At 41.3% G+C, this 15,918-nt stretch overlaps 1 protein-coding gene across 3 annotated transcripts in view; it reads right to left on the bottom strand.

Moving 5' to 3' along the window:
• LOC110986668 (uncharacterized) overlaps positions 1–15,918 on the bottom strand; it is a 20,250-nt gene extending 4,332 nt beyond the window's left edge. For 2 of the 3 annotated variants that reach the window (XM_022248724.2, XM_022248726.2), the window contains exons 1-12: positions 15,844–15,918; positions 8,946–9,035; positions 8,408–8,508; positions 8,179–8,239; positions 7,438–7,513; positions 6,960–7,024; positions 5,925–6,323; positions 4,703–4,796; positions 4,371–4,559; positions 3,892–4,084; positions 2,326–2,578; positions 74–2,043 (exon numbers count right to left, since the gene is read on the bottom strand). In XM_022248724.2, the coding sequence (XP_022104416.2) occupies positions 74–2,043; positions 2,326–2,578; positions 3,892–4,084; positions 4,371–4,559; positions 4,703–4,796; positions 5,925–6,323; positions 6,960–7,024; positions 7,438–7,513; positions 8,179–8,239; positions 8,408–8,508; positions 8,946–8,979 (3,435 nt within the window). In that variant the 5' untranslated portion in view covers positions 8,980–9,035; positions 15,844–15,918. Of the gene's footprint in view, positions 1–73; positions 2,044–2,325; positions 2,579–3,891; positions 4,085–4,370; positions 4,560–4,702; positions 4,797–5,924; positions 6,324–6,959; positions 7,025–7,437; positions 7,514–8,178; positions 8,240–8,407; positions 8,509–8,945; positions 9,036–15,837 lie in introns of all 3 variants that reach the window. The other variant, XM_022248725.2, reaches the window with a different exon arrangement.

Genomic DNA, 15,918 nt, shown 5'->3' with positions numbered 1-15,918 from the left:
TATCTTGTATTATCTGGGACCTTGTCCTAAGTGAGAAGTATTTTCCCATTCATGTGTGAAGGGTACAACATACCTGTTCTCTGTTGTTTCCCTCCCTGCTTCTTTTTTGTCCTCTTTCTTTTTTCCCAGACTCCTCTGCTGAATGTTGGCTAACATCATTTCCTAAATCACAATCTCCTGGTCTATTCATGCCCACAACAGGCTTGCCAGGACTTTTACTGTTCCGTGATGACTTCCTGGTGGCGACTGGATCATCTGGAAGTTTCCTGGGACTTTTGGACTTGAGTGATGCAGCCCTAGTTTGGATAGATGATGGAACAAAGCTTTGGTCTGATAATGGAGTAGAGGTCTTGGACTTCTGGTTCGAACTAGAGGGGATGGTTAGAACAACAGTCTCTGTCAATGTGTTGGTCTGTTTGTGAGGAGTCCTTGATTTCCGTTTACTGCTGGTAACATCCTTCTGTGTTTGTTCCTGAGCTAATCTGTCCAGGGATTTGCCTTTATCATTACCCATAGCATTAATGACTCTAGCACTCTCATTATGAGGTACATGTAGTCCAAGGTTACTTTGGTTGTCTTGCTGGAGACAACTGTTTTTCGAAGACAACCCAATTTCCTTTCGCAACTCTACAATATGTTCGCTTGTTGGGTTTCTAGCTGGCGAGTTACGTCGCAGTCTATGCAGACGGTTTGGAGACTGTCGCAAAGAGGGGGGGCTGTTTGACAGACAAACCAGCATCTGTGCTGCAATGTTGACTTCAGCAGACATGTCACTGACCACGGGTAGGACCTTATCTGGGGTTGAATTGCAGGTTTGAACTGTCTCATATCCACTGGCCACTGAGGAAGCCATTGTTGGAGTAGCTGGATTCGAGGCTTTGCTCTGTTCTGATCTTTCCATGTTACTACCCTGTCTTTTTGTCTTAGAGGCTCTGGGGTGACGGGCACTGGCTGGTGATCGACGTTTTTGTTTGGGCGGTGACTCAGGAGAACCCCCAACATCTAGTGTGCGTGGTAGGACTATTTCCTTGAACTGAATGTGTTTTCTCTGTTTGACAGTCTTCACTGGAGGTGATACTCTGGGAGCACCAGCTTCTGATGAAGTGTTCAAAACACTGGAAGCAAGTCTGCCAGTCAACAGTCCAGGGTTAAGAACTGCAGTTTCTCTGTTTACAGCAGACAGGGTACTTTGAGTCTCACTGATAGCTTGACTTGCGCATGGCCTAACTGATATATCTGTAGACTGAGCATCTTGGTTTTGTCTGTGATTCTCAACAGTTTCACTGTTGTTGTTCAGGTTGTTTCTGTTCAGGGTTTGGCTGCTAGGCGTTCTAGATCTTGCTCCCCTTTTCCTTGATCTGGCCTTCTGTGGAGATTGTTTGCAAGAGATTGGGGATCTGGAATGTGATGTTCCTGGAGAGGAACTGAACAAGGAACCAACATCTGACTGGACCATGCTTCCAAGTAACTGCACCACCTCACTTTGACCTTCCCCACTTGAGATCTGGACGTTGTTTGTGTTTACTGTTGATGTTACAGATGTTACAGCCATTCTTGCTGATGTACCAGATTCTTGCTGCATATCAGGAACACTCACTCCGGAGTAGCCTCCTTTAGTTCCATGAATTGGACAGGCATGAGAATTATTCATTGTGGCACTGTGCACTTCTCCATTTGAAACAACCCCTTGCGTACTTGCCTGTCTGATGCTAACACTCTCTACAACACCACTTGGTGACAATGACTGGCCACTCTGTAAGACAAGACCTGAAGTGCCAAGGATCCGTCCATCAGAAGCCATAAAGATAGTTCCACCAGGCACATTGGCTTGACTGTTTAAAATGATCTTCTGTGGATTAGCAGCATCAGTCTGTTGTAGAACTTGATAAGATCCAGCTTGATTGAGGATTACTGGCAGAGTAACTACTTGGTCTGTAGGTGGGATGAGTGTCGTGTGTGTTGTGGATGAGGTGACAACTTGATGTGAAGCTTCTGTAAATGAACTGGTTACAGCAGGGTGAGAACTCGTGGCATTAAGTTGACCTGAAAATCCACCAGATCAAGCACCAAACATAATTGGTAATTATTTTCACTTACATCAAAAACTTTTCACAATTTAAATTGACAATTGTTCACTGCCATATATAGAAAAAACTGTAGACTTTTACAAAGACTATGAACATGTACATAATTGACAAAAATGCTGGTAGACTGGTGTGGATAGGATATCATTGCAGTTAAATGTGCCAACACTAGACTTGAAATAAGGGAAGCGTATTTTTGAAAGCGTGTTGAATGACAGTTTTCAAGTTTGGGGCATTATACCTGTATTTCTGCTTTCAGTTTCAAGTACAGAGCTTGCCCTTGTTGCAGACTCAGACACTGGGGCTACCTCTCCAGCACTCTGAGTGGCTGTTCTTGGAACCACCTGACCAACGTCCTGATCAGGCAAACCATGTGAATGCCTAGATTGGGGTGTGGAAGGCACTGGTGACTGGTCAGTCATAATGTCATCATTGCATGCAGGTGTGTCATTGGTGAGGTTGTCAAATTGAAGATTAGAACCATCTTGAGAATTCTAGTTGTAACGTAAAAAATTAGAAAAATTAGAAATTATGAACCATTTAAATTTTCTCAAATCAACACACTGTATTCCACACATATGAAATTCTCCCAAAAATTACAACTCATGGACTTTCTTAATTGCATGATCTGTTTAAGAACCATTAATTTGAAACTGAATTTGGGGAAGCAGTGCAAATATAGGTTAGATTCAAGAAATAATGTAAACAATGACACTACATAAGACTTACATAGTGTCTTGCATCAAAAAGAACCTAAAAAGTACTGCATTAAATTGTAATAAACAGCTAAAGTAAACAAAGCAAAAAATTAACAGAATACAATCCAACACAAAGAATTCATCATGCTTCACACAAATGAAATTGTGGAACCATTTGACAAATGACAATTCTGGTACACATTTGCAACCCTTCATACAAATAAGGAATCTATTAACTTTAATAAATTCAAATCTGAAGCATGGATCATACCAAATGGTATTAACCACTACCAGCCGGGGACTCCGAAATCGGAGCCGTATGGTTTATATGTGTGGCCGGGGTCTCCGAACTCGGACAAAGGAAACAGGGCCCTGTAACAAAAGACCGTACTCCGAACAAAAGACCAGGCTGCTGGGCATTACCGGCATTTTTCACTCTCAAAAGTGGTGCTAATCTAGCGCTGTTTTGAAACCGTATACCAGGGTTTGGGGCATTGAGAGCAAGCGGATTACCACTGGGGACAAAAGCGCTCCACCACCGCAGCGATGAGCCACACAGCACCGCTGCACACTAATCTGGCCCCTATTGAAAAGAGGTCAGCAGTGCACTGAGCCAGGTTCATGAACCAAAGACAGTTGTGTAACACCGCACAATCTGGGCTCTCTTTACAAGGCTGCAAGCCTGGCTGAAATACTCGGGCATCAATGAAGGTCACCTGTCAACTTAGAGTAGTGCCTAAAGATCACTTCATGCGGCTATAAATGGAATGTTAAATGGAATGATGAATTGTTGAAGGATTTTGAAAACGGAAAAAATGATAGTCATGCCGGCCCAGCATCATCAACGTTGAAAAATGCCCTGGCACGAAGTGGTTCAAGACACGGGGAACCTTGTACATGTATATCCAACACTATGCAGTAAATCAGTGCCATGGTCTTTGTTCTCCAACAAAATGTCAAGTGCTAATGTATAAGTGGCAGCCCTTTGGTCCCGAGTTCATTAAAATCAAGTAAATAAGGTGATGTGCTTTTGGGAAATTCAATTTGTAAGGGTAAATGGGTACAAACTGGAAATGGATCATAACAATGACTGATGCTCTTTGGCTCACCTGACTGAACAAAGAAAACAAGGACTCAAATGCAGGATCTGAGCTGGTCTTCTGAACGATGTCATGAATTGTGTCATCGCTCATATGAAGATTCAGAAGTTCATCAATGGAGGCTGATGATTGGCTACTGAGGTTGCTGGGGGTGTCAGACTCTTTAATTGGATAGGCCTGTGTGTCTTTATCAACATTCTCACTGTTCTCAGGAAGAAAACAAAGAAAACAAGAATTTTATAAATAGCCGTTTCTGGATTAATTTGGAGGTGTGAGAATGCAATAGTAAAACTACTATTGATTGACTTGAACCCTCATTATTGATTGACAGACAAATCGGATCTTCCTTACACAAATGATTCTAGACCTCATGCTTAAATACGAAGTTCCCACAGAGAGCTTAACGATATCTGTGAGTCACACTAAGCTGTTGGATGTTGAAGTTGTTATTTATAAAAATGAGTAAAGGGGCTTTGGAATGTACTCACTGTGGCATAGCCTTGTTGATATTTTGTGCAAGCTTTTCCTGGAATTCAATGTTGTTGATGAGTGACTCAAGCACCTCAGGTACATGTAAGTCCCGAACATCTTCATCACACTGACTGGCCGATGAGGTAGTCTCAGAGCAGCGTGAAGCTGTGGTTGCCGTGGTACCCTGTATCCGTCTGGGTGCAGCACTGCAAACGTCAAAGAGAGCAGTTTTGGAACATGTGCAGATCAGAAATAATATCATATTTGTATGATCCAGGATCAATTTCAACATGACAGCAGCAACCAGTATTAGATGGTGGACAGAGGAGAAAACTACAATGACACGTACCTCTTTCTTTTTGGTGATTTGCCAGTGGGTGTATTCAGCTCTGATCCTGCACTGCTAGAGGATTTGACCGGGGTTCTAAATTCTGGTATAACCACTGTGCCAAGGAATAGGTAAGGCATTTTATATCATTTTTGCAGCTGTAAAAATTTAAGAAAGAATTTGTCCAAGGTAAATGAGGTTGACACATAAAAATACAGTAAACTCCGACTAAGTCGGCATCGCGTAACTCGTCAAATCGTATATGTTGGCCTTTTAACAGAAGTCCCGATCGTCTGTAATGCATTTCCATTAAAAATTTCATTTCTAAGTTGGCATTTATAAGTTGTCATGTTGTACAAGTCAGCATGTTTTTCTTGGTCCCTCTTCCACAAAACCACAAAAATTCCTTTGTGTAAGTCGGCATTAAAAAGAAATAGTGCTTCGGTATTAGTTTCCTTTGCCACGGTTACTAAGAAGTGTGGTTACCAAGAAGTGTCAAGTGACAAGTCCCACACTGCTTGACTGATGTCTGTTAATTAACAGCACAGGCCGTGGTTGATAATTGGCTGCAGCATGAGTACATCAATACCACTAACCCCTCTAGCGCTCTGTCCGTTTTGGGGGGTCGCCTTATTGAACAAACTTCACCAATGCGTGTGCTGATGAGTGTATGTTTTCTGTACCGTAACTGTATCACGTACATGTACATGTGCGTAGTGCACTGTCGAGTCGTGATGTGCAACCCGTGAGGATAATAATCGAGAACGAGTATGCTGGAATCGACCATGGAGGTGGAAATAAACCAGGGTAAATCAAAGCCATTGAATTAGTGCAAGGAATCATAATGTACATAGGCAATACATGTGTATGTGTAAGTCGGCAAAATGATGACTTACAGCACAAGTCGGCATTCGCGTAAGTCATCATAATTTCTCGAGTCCGAGAGTGCTGACTTAACCAGAGCTTACCGTATGTCTGTAATCTTCTGGAAGTTATTTAGAGGGGTCTCGATTTTCTCTTATTTTTTTTTAATCCTTATATAACAAGGTTCTGGATTATAACTTAAGCTAGTCCCTCCAACCTTGTTCTTATGATAGTTGACTTCATCAAAAGGTCTTTTGAAATGCATTCTTGGATGTAAAATAATGCATTCATCTAATTCTTACTGGAAATGAATTAATAAAAAGGTGAACTTCAGTTTCTGGAAAGTTGTTTTAGAACATGCACTAGCCGTTGTAATTACCTTGGCTCTGTTGAAAGTCAGGTATTTCTCTTTTCTTTTGTTGAATGCTGCCCGTTTCCTGTATCACAACCTCCATCCCAGGAGAAATTGACCTTGTTGCTTCTCGTACTGCATTACCACTCCTTGTGATGTGATTACTGTCATTTTCAACATCAACAGGGCTGGTAGCCACAGAAACATTATTAACGACTGTTGGTCCTGAGTTCATTACAGAGTGGGCAGAGTTTATCAGTGAGTAGGAGGAATTTACTGAAGAGTAGGTGGAGCTTATCTCAGGCTGGCTAGTACTTGCCACTGAATTTGGACTACTTGTGGGTGAAGTCATTGTTAACTGTGAAGCCATTCTGCGTTGTAACTCCTGCTGCTTACGCAATCCTGTCAGTCTATACCTGGAAAGTACTAGAATATTAAAATAGAGCAACGTTTACAGGGTTCCCCTTAACATTAATTTCTTTCACTAGCCAGCAGGACAAGTAGACTTTGTACAAGCCTGCCAGCATTTTCACTGGTGCACTTGAGGTGTACATATTCCTTGTACGCAAACATCAATTGGGATAGTGAATCAGGAACAATGACCGCCGTCTTCGGTTGACAGTCTGGTTCTGAGGACCCATGCTAGCTTATCTTTGTGGTTTTTCTTTCACTAGACCTCTGTACCACTAAGAAAAGGGTTTTGACTAGATCGCAACTATGTTGACAAAAATTTGGCAAGCAGACAAGCGTTAAGGTCGAGCCTTGGTTTACAGGAGTTGAAGTTGTGTTTTATGAATTCATGATCAGGCTTTGTAAGTTAACAAGAATTTACTGTAAGGGTGAGATACAGAAGTCCAAGCACTGTCTAAATATGCAATAAAATTCAACAGGCAGTAATGGAATTATAAACATGATTGGTATTGTGACAAAGAACATACATGTAGCAAAGTGGGAAGGATACATATCAAATTACAAAATGGTCAAATGGGAGCAGGCTATATGCAGACAGTAATTATCCAAGGTATGAATCCGTGTCTTGTAGGAATTCTAGCTGGTTCCTACCTCTTTGGTCAACACATCTCTTTTCCTGTGTTTGTAGTAATCCACTATTGCCAGTGTACTGGAACCTGAACAACCGGATGGGGAAAACCCGACAAGAATTGGTAACCTAGGAAAACTGAAAAATTGTACACACATCCTTTCTCAACAGACCTTTCTTTTGCTACATCACAGTCAGAGATTATGCTCACAAGTGGCAGGAAAATGTGTATCATGGGGAAAAACTCTTGCCAATAAAAGCAGACTTTACAAACCTTTGCTGCCCAAAGAAATGGTAGGTACTGTTTGTAAGTAAAAACATCCATCTACCAGCGTTGTATACCAAAGATACATGTATCTTACTGAGCTTAATGACGACAGTGTAAACCTGACCCAATCTTAACATACATGTAGATACAAAGACAAAGGGTCTGTCCAGAAAAATCTTTCTCAACAAGCAAAACTGGAAGTTTCTGGAATCAAAATATTAGTGTGAACTTACTTTAGCTGACTGATGACCTCACTGTGCATCTTCCATAATGAATTAACTAACTGGTTGCATTTCAGTCTATCCTTGACTACGGAGAGTCAGAGACATGAATAATAGTTGTAGTTAACCTACACACTATTCGGAGTATGAGACAACTGTATGCTCACTGTATACTCGTTGGAATACATGATCATGCAAGCTGTATGCGGAATTTTGTAAATTTCACATTGCTTCCACCATAAAATACTTTGGTTCTTAACACTGACCATTTTCCATTCAAACCATGTTTGGTATGTTAAGTTTCAGAATATTCAATCCAACATAAGTTTGTCATACACTATACGGGTGATTTACAATGCCATGCACTATCAAGAAGTTGCCACAGAGAGGCTTTTTTCCCAGCGCATTGTGGGAAAATGGTTGACAAAAGTTCTTTACATCGGCTGCATTGTGTGCTGGGAGCTTGAATTGTTCTGCCATTTTTTGACTGGGTTGAAGATTCAGGAGTATTAGCATGTACAGGTGTTAATATAAAACGGTGTTTCTGTGAGGCATGGAATGCCCTGATCAGTCACACATTTCCTCAACTGGTCTACTGGCAATTGATCAAAAGCAAATTATGGCAAGTTGACCATTTTGTTGTCGACTGTAAACTTGAAAAATGGCCTCTCCATGACAACCACTAGGTGGCACTCTGTAGTGTGAATCACCCATATCAAATCTCTTTTTTAAAATACCTTGCACCACACTTACTTGCATTGATGATCTTTGCATACTCATTCAGAATTTCTGTCAAACCCTTCTCATATGGGATCTGTATTGAATTGGGTAAACAATGTGGACTTATTTTAGTTTGCTTTCATTGTCAATGTGTATCTATTGCTCAACATTTCATGTAGCTGTCCTTTGAATTCTAAATAAAATTTTGCACTTGATAAAATTCTGAAAAGTTCAATATGCCTGAGCTTTGTTCTTTGCTTACCGATGGTTCAATATCAGGATGATATCTTAGCTCTTCTAGGTGGGGACTTTCATTAAAGAACTGTCGGTAGGTGCGAGTAAGACCTTCATCTTTGAGGTACACTTTGTGAAAGAAAACAAGAAAGCAGTGACATTTGTGTATTTCAAATTGATTGGAAGTATATCTGTTGCTGTACATCTCTGTCTGCATATATTTTGACAAACACATGAACATATAATTTACCAATACAATTTCCCCTTTCTTGCGATAGGGCACAGGCAGCTTTTTAAGACTGAAATCCACTGTACAGCTTAAGTTTTCAAAATAAGAGCTGTGATGAGAACCACAAGGTTATACAATGGATTTCAGTTGAAATCTCTTTGAATCAACATGTATTAAACTAAGATGCCTGCATACGTTTGTCTTCTTGAGGAACTTACCCTTGGCGCCAGACTGTGATCTCTTCATAGACTTTTGAAATGCAATTCCTGTATGTGTACATGTACATTCTTTACAATTATTGGTCAGGAAATAAATGTTATGGACAATTTTTGCTTACTTAGCACAAGGCGTGCGGTGTCAGATGGAAGCATTTTGCATCCAAATCAAGTATCAAGTGCTTGCTTGGGAAAGTATTACACAAGACACTCTGTAATAAAAGCAAACCAAATGTCTCTGTCAAGGATGTCAATACATGTAAATGTAAATGAATGCGATTAGAAATAATGTTCAGGCAAGTGACATGACAAATGTCCCACATTTGTTAACTACACTAAAACCAATGTGAAAACTTATTTTACTAAAAGATAAGAACTATTTTGGCATTTTATTTCTTGTTAAAAAGTAGGAGGCCTTCATCTCCTTACACTTTCTTATGAGCACTGCTTTAATTGATTTTTGCTCTATTTAACTTTTATCTGTGCTTTGCAGTTCTGCTTAATTTTTTTTTATAACAAAAGGCTTTTGTTGTTGTCCGTCTTTAAAGTCGATGATAACCATGGTATGACTTCAAATCAAATACATTGTTGATGGTTGTGGGTCTGAAAACGGCTGATTAGGCCAATCTGGGCCTGGAAGCCATGCCCACGCCTAGTGGACAGCACACTTTCTCTATGCCTCTACAAGATGTCTTTCCAGTGCGGTACTAGATCCTTTTGTGATTCTACTTCACTATGTGGGATGGTCTTGAGAAAGCCGCTCCCAGGTGTGGGGGTTAATATTCAGGATTTTGAGGGACACTTTAAGACTGTCCTTGACCGTTTCTTCTGTCCCGACTAAGCACTTGCCCTGACACAGTTCTCCATACACGTACATGTACATCAGTTGTTTTGGGAGTTGGCTGTCAGGCATTCTGACAACATGGCTTGCCCATCCGGCTTATTGGGTTTTCTGTTGGAGAATTTAGATGCTGGGATACTGGCTTGTGTCAGGACTTCCGTGTCTGGTAGTTTGTCCCACCACCTGACACGGAGAAGCCTGCGGAGACAGCTCAGATAGGCTTGGTTGAGCTGTTTGGCTTTTCTGCTGTAGACAGTCCAGGTCTCACTGGTGTAGAGAAGGGTGGTGAGTGCCACAGCATGGTAGACTTTCAGCTTGGTAGCAAGGCTGAGACCTCTCCGCTGACAGACGTTTTCACAAAATCTTCCAAATGCTGCATTGGCTTCCTGGGAGAAGACTCTGATCGAGGTGTATGAAGGAGGGGATTGAGCAAACCTGAGTCAGTATCTTCCCCGCAATGGACAAGAAAGAGAGGCCTCAGTGGTTGTCACAAGACTGGTGATTGCCTTTCCTCTTGTAGATGTTAACAATGGTAGCATCTTTCAGCTGCTGTGGGACCTTCCCGTTGTTCCACAAATATTGGAAAAGGTCTGTAAGTTTCTGCAACATGGCGGGTCCTCCTGCTTTGTACACTTCGGAAGGTACTGCATCTGGTCCTGGTGCTTTGCCATAGGAGAGTTGTTTGATGGCAATTCTGAATTCTTCTTCTGTGGGAACTTGTTAAGTTCCTGATTGATTTTCACATGAGGTAGGCATGAGGTAGGTATGTTGGAAACCTTCATAGTCATACTGTTAAACATCGGTACTATTACCTTTCATGCCTTTATTATACTGTACATTTATTTACATGCTGTTAAACCTTTGTGGACAATTTAAGTGTCATGAAATGTAGTTCGAAATTGAAAAATGGGTACAAATTCAGCCGACAGTGCCATAACAATCAGGCACAGTTGAACAGATCTCAGAGAACTGTAAGTCACTACTCAATGTGATGTGCAGACCTACAACTTTTTATGGGTTTGTAATGCTATGGGTTTTGAATGCAGCCCAGTTAAGCTTAAAAGCCTTCGCAACTGATGCATACATGTATCTCTTTAAGTCTGATGACCTATGGTTTTAAAACCATACAACTATTTCTTGAAAGTTCTGTATGTAGGGCTGCACCACATAACGCCATTTTAGGGTACACGAACAGTTGTAAGTATAGTCAAAAATATCCCTAGGAGATACATGTACATGTAGTTCATGGTATTCTGTAGTTACTCCAAATGGTTCCTTTTACATGGAAAAAACCACTGAAAAAACAAGAAGTGCAATCCCTGTCAGCCTGTTTATCAGTAACACACTGGTGCATGTACATGTAAGCTGCAAATAACTACAGTGTACATATTTTTGCTGTTGGTGGAAGTGTTAGTTTTGGAATCCCCATACTACGTTTTAACTGTCCAAATGTTTCAAAACTGATACACTCAAAGAAATAACCAAATCAACAGCTTTATACAACTGTAGCATACATGTACAGTACATGTACCCGGTAGAGGGCATGCCAGCCAAGACACACATGGGACAGTTGCGTAATGAAAAGAAGATTCCATTTCCCCGCTTCTGAAAATGGTCAAACTGATACACAACGGTCAGCCATCAACCTGACGCACGCACTGTGTGATGCAGGCGAAATGTGCGATGTGTTTGCATCGTTTTTGTCAGGAGAATGAGAGAGTGGTAACAGCTCAATTTCTTATCAATAAATAGTCGGTCGCACAATCCTGAACTCATAAGTCATACATGTAGGTGTTTGAAATACCTTAATTGACATCAAACAATTGCCAATAAGAAACATCAAAAGCTAAGAAGAGAATTAAAGTTACAAACCCAGGTCGGAGAAGTTTACAAATGGACAAATAGCACAAGTTAACAAAAAGCACCATGGAAAGACACTAAACAATTTGTAAACAGAAGCAATTAGAAGAGTGCATTCAACCTAGGACACAGGCGAAAAAGCAAGGGGGAAGGCTTGGAGAGGCCTGGCATGGCATCAACAGAGACCAAAAAAAATACCTACCAAATTTTAACTAAAAAATAAAAACATACTGGATTGAGGGGAAGGGGAGAGGTAAAAAAAAACGCATGTGATGCAAAAAGAGGAATACATGTACCGTGTAACTACATTTGTAAAGAAAACCGAGGAATAAAGGTACATGTATGTGACACTGGTGAGAAAGGAATCAGTAATCCAACCATCCAAATTTTTATATCCATTCATATGTAACGTTAAAAGGTTAAAATTTTGATCTGAGGCAGCTTCAAAGACAAGATAGATGTTGATTAAAGAATGTTACAGGTAAAAATGTAAGAGGGCAAAAGGGTAAGATAACTGCATGCATTGGCTTACATATAATGGATCATCAACATGGGGATGCAAATTAAATTATTCACATATACTGTATGTTTATCCTTGTAATGGTAAAGAAGCAGCTTATGAGCCCAGTCTCCATCACTGTTACGACCACAGAATACGGTATATGAGGCATTCACTGCAGTTCTTGTGATGTCTGTTAGCAGACACTTTATCAACCTCTTTCCTGAACCAGGCATAAGGGCGGACATGGCTGATATGAGGTCAGGTGAATAATGACCCAATACCCCTACCTTGAGAGTTATCACATACAACCCTTCGAAATGCTCAGAAAGGTCGACCACGAGAGCCTGGTATTTAGTGGTTTTGCAGGCCTTGGCTTTGGCCATGTTGTCTATGCTATTATTTGGAATGGTCGATTCTCCTATTATGCATCAGGATTTTCTATTTTGCAGAAAATGTCTGATCACAGATTAGTAGTGCAAACTGCCATAGAAATGGTGCTGTGTTTAGTTATCATCCCGGGCAGGTCGACAATCAGAAGGAGCTGCTGGTCACCGCTCTCAAGACTGGAGGCAATATGTTTAGCAATACATTTTAGGACACAGTCATGGTGTCAAGTATAATGGCCAAATGTCAGGGCTTTGTCACATGCGCTCAAGATGTGTGCTAGGGTGGCCCTTGGCTGATGGCTGAGCTTGCATCTTGTATCGTGTTGCACTTTCCATCTTGCCAGGTTAACTGGAGAGGGTAAGGTATCACAGCCAGCTCTGATGAGAAAGGCAAGTTGCCCACTAGTGAGACAATAACAAACACATTTCCAAGCCTCAGACTCGTTTTCCAGCTTGATGATATCAAGGAGTTTGGACTGCACTGTTAATTTGTCCAGCTGAGTCTCCCCATTGCTGGTAATGGTCTTTGTGCACTTGTTTGATCCGCTTTGAAGCTGGTTGATTGTTTGTTGAGTCACTGGTCACAACTTCTCTGACTTTGTCAATTGCCAGTCTGAAGATTTTCGGTACGAAGCTCTCCCATTTACATGAAGTGGGACGGTTGTAAAGCGAGTCTTTCAGATTTGTGTTACCATAGGGTCTCATCTGATTTTGGAGATGGAGAGAACCAAATATATTTTGCATTTTTGTTCTAAGTGTGGCAGATACGGCAAGTTGAGGGACTGAGTATGGAACAATGCTGCTAGTGTTGTGCATTTCACCAGTTTCAGTCACTTTTTCAGTCACTTGTTTTGTAGGACAGTCAACTGGATGTTAGACATGGATGAAACAGCTAACATACATGTAAAGCGAATTGCTGGGCACAAGTAGTTGGTATATCCATGTTTTATATTCCGCTTTTAAAGGTCTTTTATCGACACTGGATACTTTCTGGCCGCTGATAGTGACTCAGGCAGATTTGACCGGTTTTATGACTAGCTTTGCAGATACGGAACAATCGGTCAGAGTCAGTCCATGTGCCTGCACCGAGGGAAATGATGCAACGCTCACAGACCATAGGCTCAGCTCGTATAAGCCCTATGATTATAGCTGCAGAGGCAGAAACTAGACAAGCGGAATGGCTCCTTAGTACATGTACCCAGGGCTTGGAAAGCATTCTGTATATATTACAGACTACAGAATGAAACTGCTGTGTCGTGTTGTGTTTCATGTTGTGTGTCACCAAGCTTCCGAAAATACTACTTCTATCAATAAAAAGTGAAGTACTCAACTTTTTTCTAGAGTACAACTTTGTAACGGTTGATACACCCAAAATCCAAGTACAAAAAATCAATTATGGGCCAAGTACAGTGTACAATTAGTTTTGGAGTACTGATAATCAAGTGGAGGCTGCATACTTTAGTGTACCCCATGCAAGAGCTGTACTTGTGTACAAGTACCGGTACATGTACAATGTACTCCAACACTAAGTTGATGCTGTGAAAAGAGGGCTGAGTTTTGCATGTTTTGAGGAAAACTGTGTTTTAACATGACACATGGTGGAGTAAAATTTGCATGGCCACTTTATCAGTAAGAATGTCACATCTTCTCACAATTTTGGTCTACAATTCAAAATTTAAAAAACAGAGGGTCAGCTAAAATATGTGTAAATAAAGAAAGCGTTAAGCATTGTTACACATACACTTAGGGCCTACCTTTGGTTTTGAGGGGGACTAACCAGTTTTAGCCTAAGAAATTAAAACAACAAAATTCTGAGGGGTTCCCAAATAGGCCCATACAATCCCCGTGTTATGAACCACTAAAATGTCAAAGCCCTTTAACAATGTCTAAGTCAAACAGAATAGTGACTTCTTGTTCTACAAGAAGGCCCTAGGCCTAGTATTATTAGACATGTGTTGACATCATCCTAAGCTACTTCCTGAACAGTAAGGCACTACTCCATAGGCCTTACTAGGTCCATCTGTTGGATGGTTCCGTTCATTGTGGCATTTTGAAAAGCTCCCTGCAAATGTGAGGTGATCGTACCAGAGAAACCCTTCGTTTGTGCTTTCTGAAGCAAATATTCCCCTAAAGACTCTGTAATAATAGCTAACCTATATGGAACTACCAGGCACGGGTGTATTTTGTAGCATTTAACCTACATTATTGGCACAAAATGAGATTTTTTCTACCATCCTCACCTTTCATCCCTCAACCTAGCCCCACTAGTGTGGCACGGATCACTCCCAATTTATCCTTAGCCACACATCTAAACTGCTGCCAAAGTTTCGGAAGAGTCCATTGGTACATGTACATGTAGTATCTTATCGCTCAGTCCGTTTATTACATGTCTTGAAATGGAACAGCCGCTGAGACGACGAGGGGTCAAGTGACGTAATGCTCAACGACCTTATTTTAAAGATGGCGACTGTGAGAGTGAGCCCGTTAGATTGAATGGATAAAGGAAAAAAGACTGAAAAATACCTGAATAACGTGAGTGAAATCATTCAATAAATGGTATTTAGAAAACGGAAAGGTCAAGAATCATGTTCGTATGCAAAAGAAATTGCGCCCACGATTATAAGTGGGTGCGCCAAAAATGTTCAGTACGCCGACACGAAATTGCGCATACGGATGTGTGGCTAAGGATAACTAGGGAGTGATCCGTGCCACACTAGTGGGGCTACCCTCAACCATCCACACCCATCTGCATTCTCTGTGGCCGTACATCACAAGACAAAAACAGGCACAGCGTATTCATGTAACAAACATTTATGTTGCTTTGGATACCAGTCCCTGTAATTCCAACTACTCTCGTTATGAATATGTATAGAGACGTCAGGGAAATCTGTGAACAGGGAACTACACGAATGCAGATGTGTGGATCGTCGAGGGCTGAAAGGCGAGGATGGTGCAGAAAACCTTATTTTTTGCCAATAATACAGATTTAAAAGCTACAAAAAATACACTCATGCCCGGTAGTTCCATACAGGTTAGCTTTACCTATAGTATGGGTCTTTAGCCTAGGGGAAGATTTGCTTCAGAAAGCACAAACGGACGTTTTCTCCGATATGATTGCAGGGCACTTTTCAAAATGCCATAGCACACCGAACCATTAAAAAGAAAGACCCAGAGAGGCTTACGGAGTAGTGCCTTACTGTTCAGGAAGTAATCCTCAACTACACCTAGAAAAAACTGTGGGTCCGGCGTCCACCATGTCCACGTGGGAGCGAGGCCGACATTGGACCCCACATTTCTCGGGTAATCGTGAACATGATAAACTGAACATTTGGCAACGTCATGAACGTATTTCTCAAAGTAAAATTCCATCCACGTGCTCAGTTAAAAGCAACGGACATATAAGATAAATATAAGCAGTGACGGACGTTTACCCCCCAACTTAACCAGGGTTGTCCCCTTGCACACGCTTCATCAGCCGGCTAGGCGCACGTCCACTGGCATTAATG

This window comes from Acanthaster planci, linkage group LG15 (assembly GCF_054643075.1).
Source record: "Acanthaster planci isolate LZ-2023a linkage group LG15, COTS_SCS, whole genome shotgun sequence".
NCBI lineage: Eukaryota > Metazoa > Echinodermata > Asteroidea > Valvatida > Acanthasteridae > Acanthaster > Acanthaster planci.
This window is presented reverse-complemented; position numbering and strand designations above follow the sequence as displayed.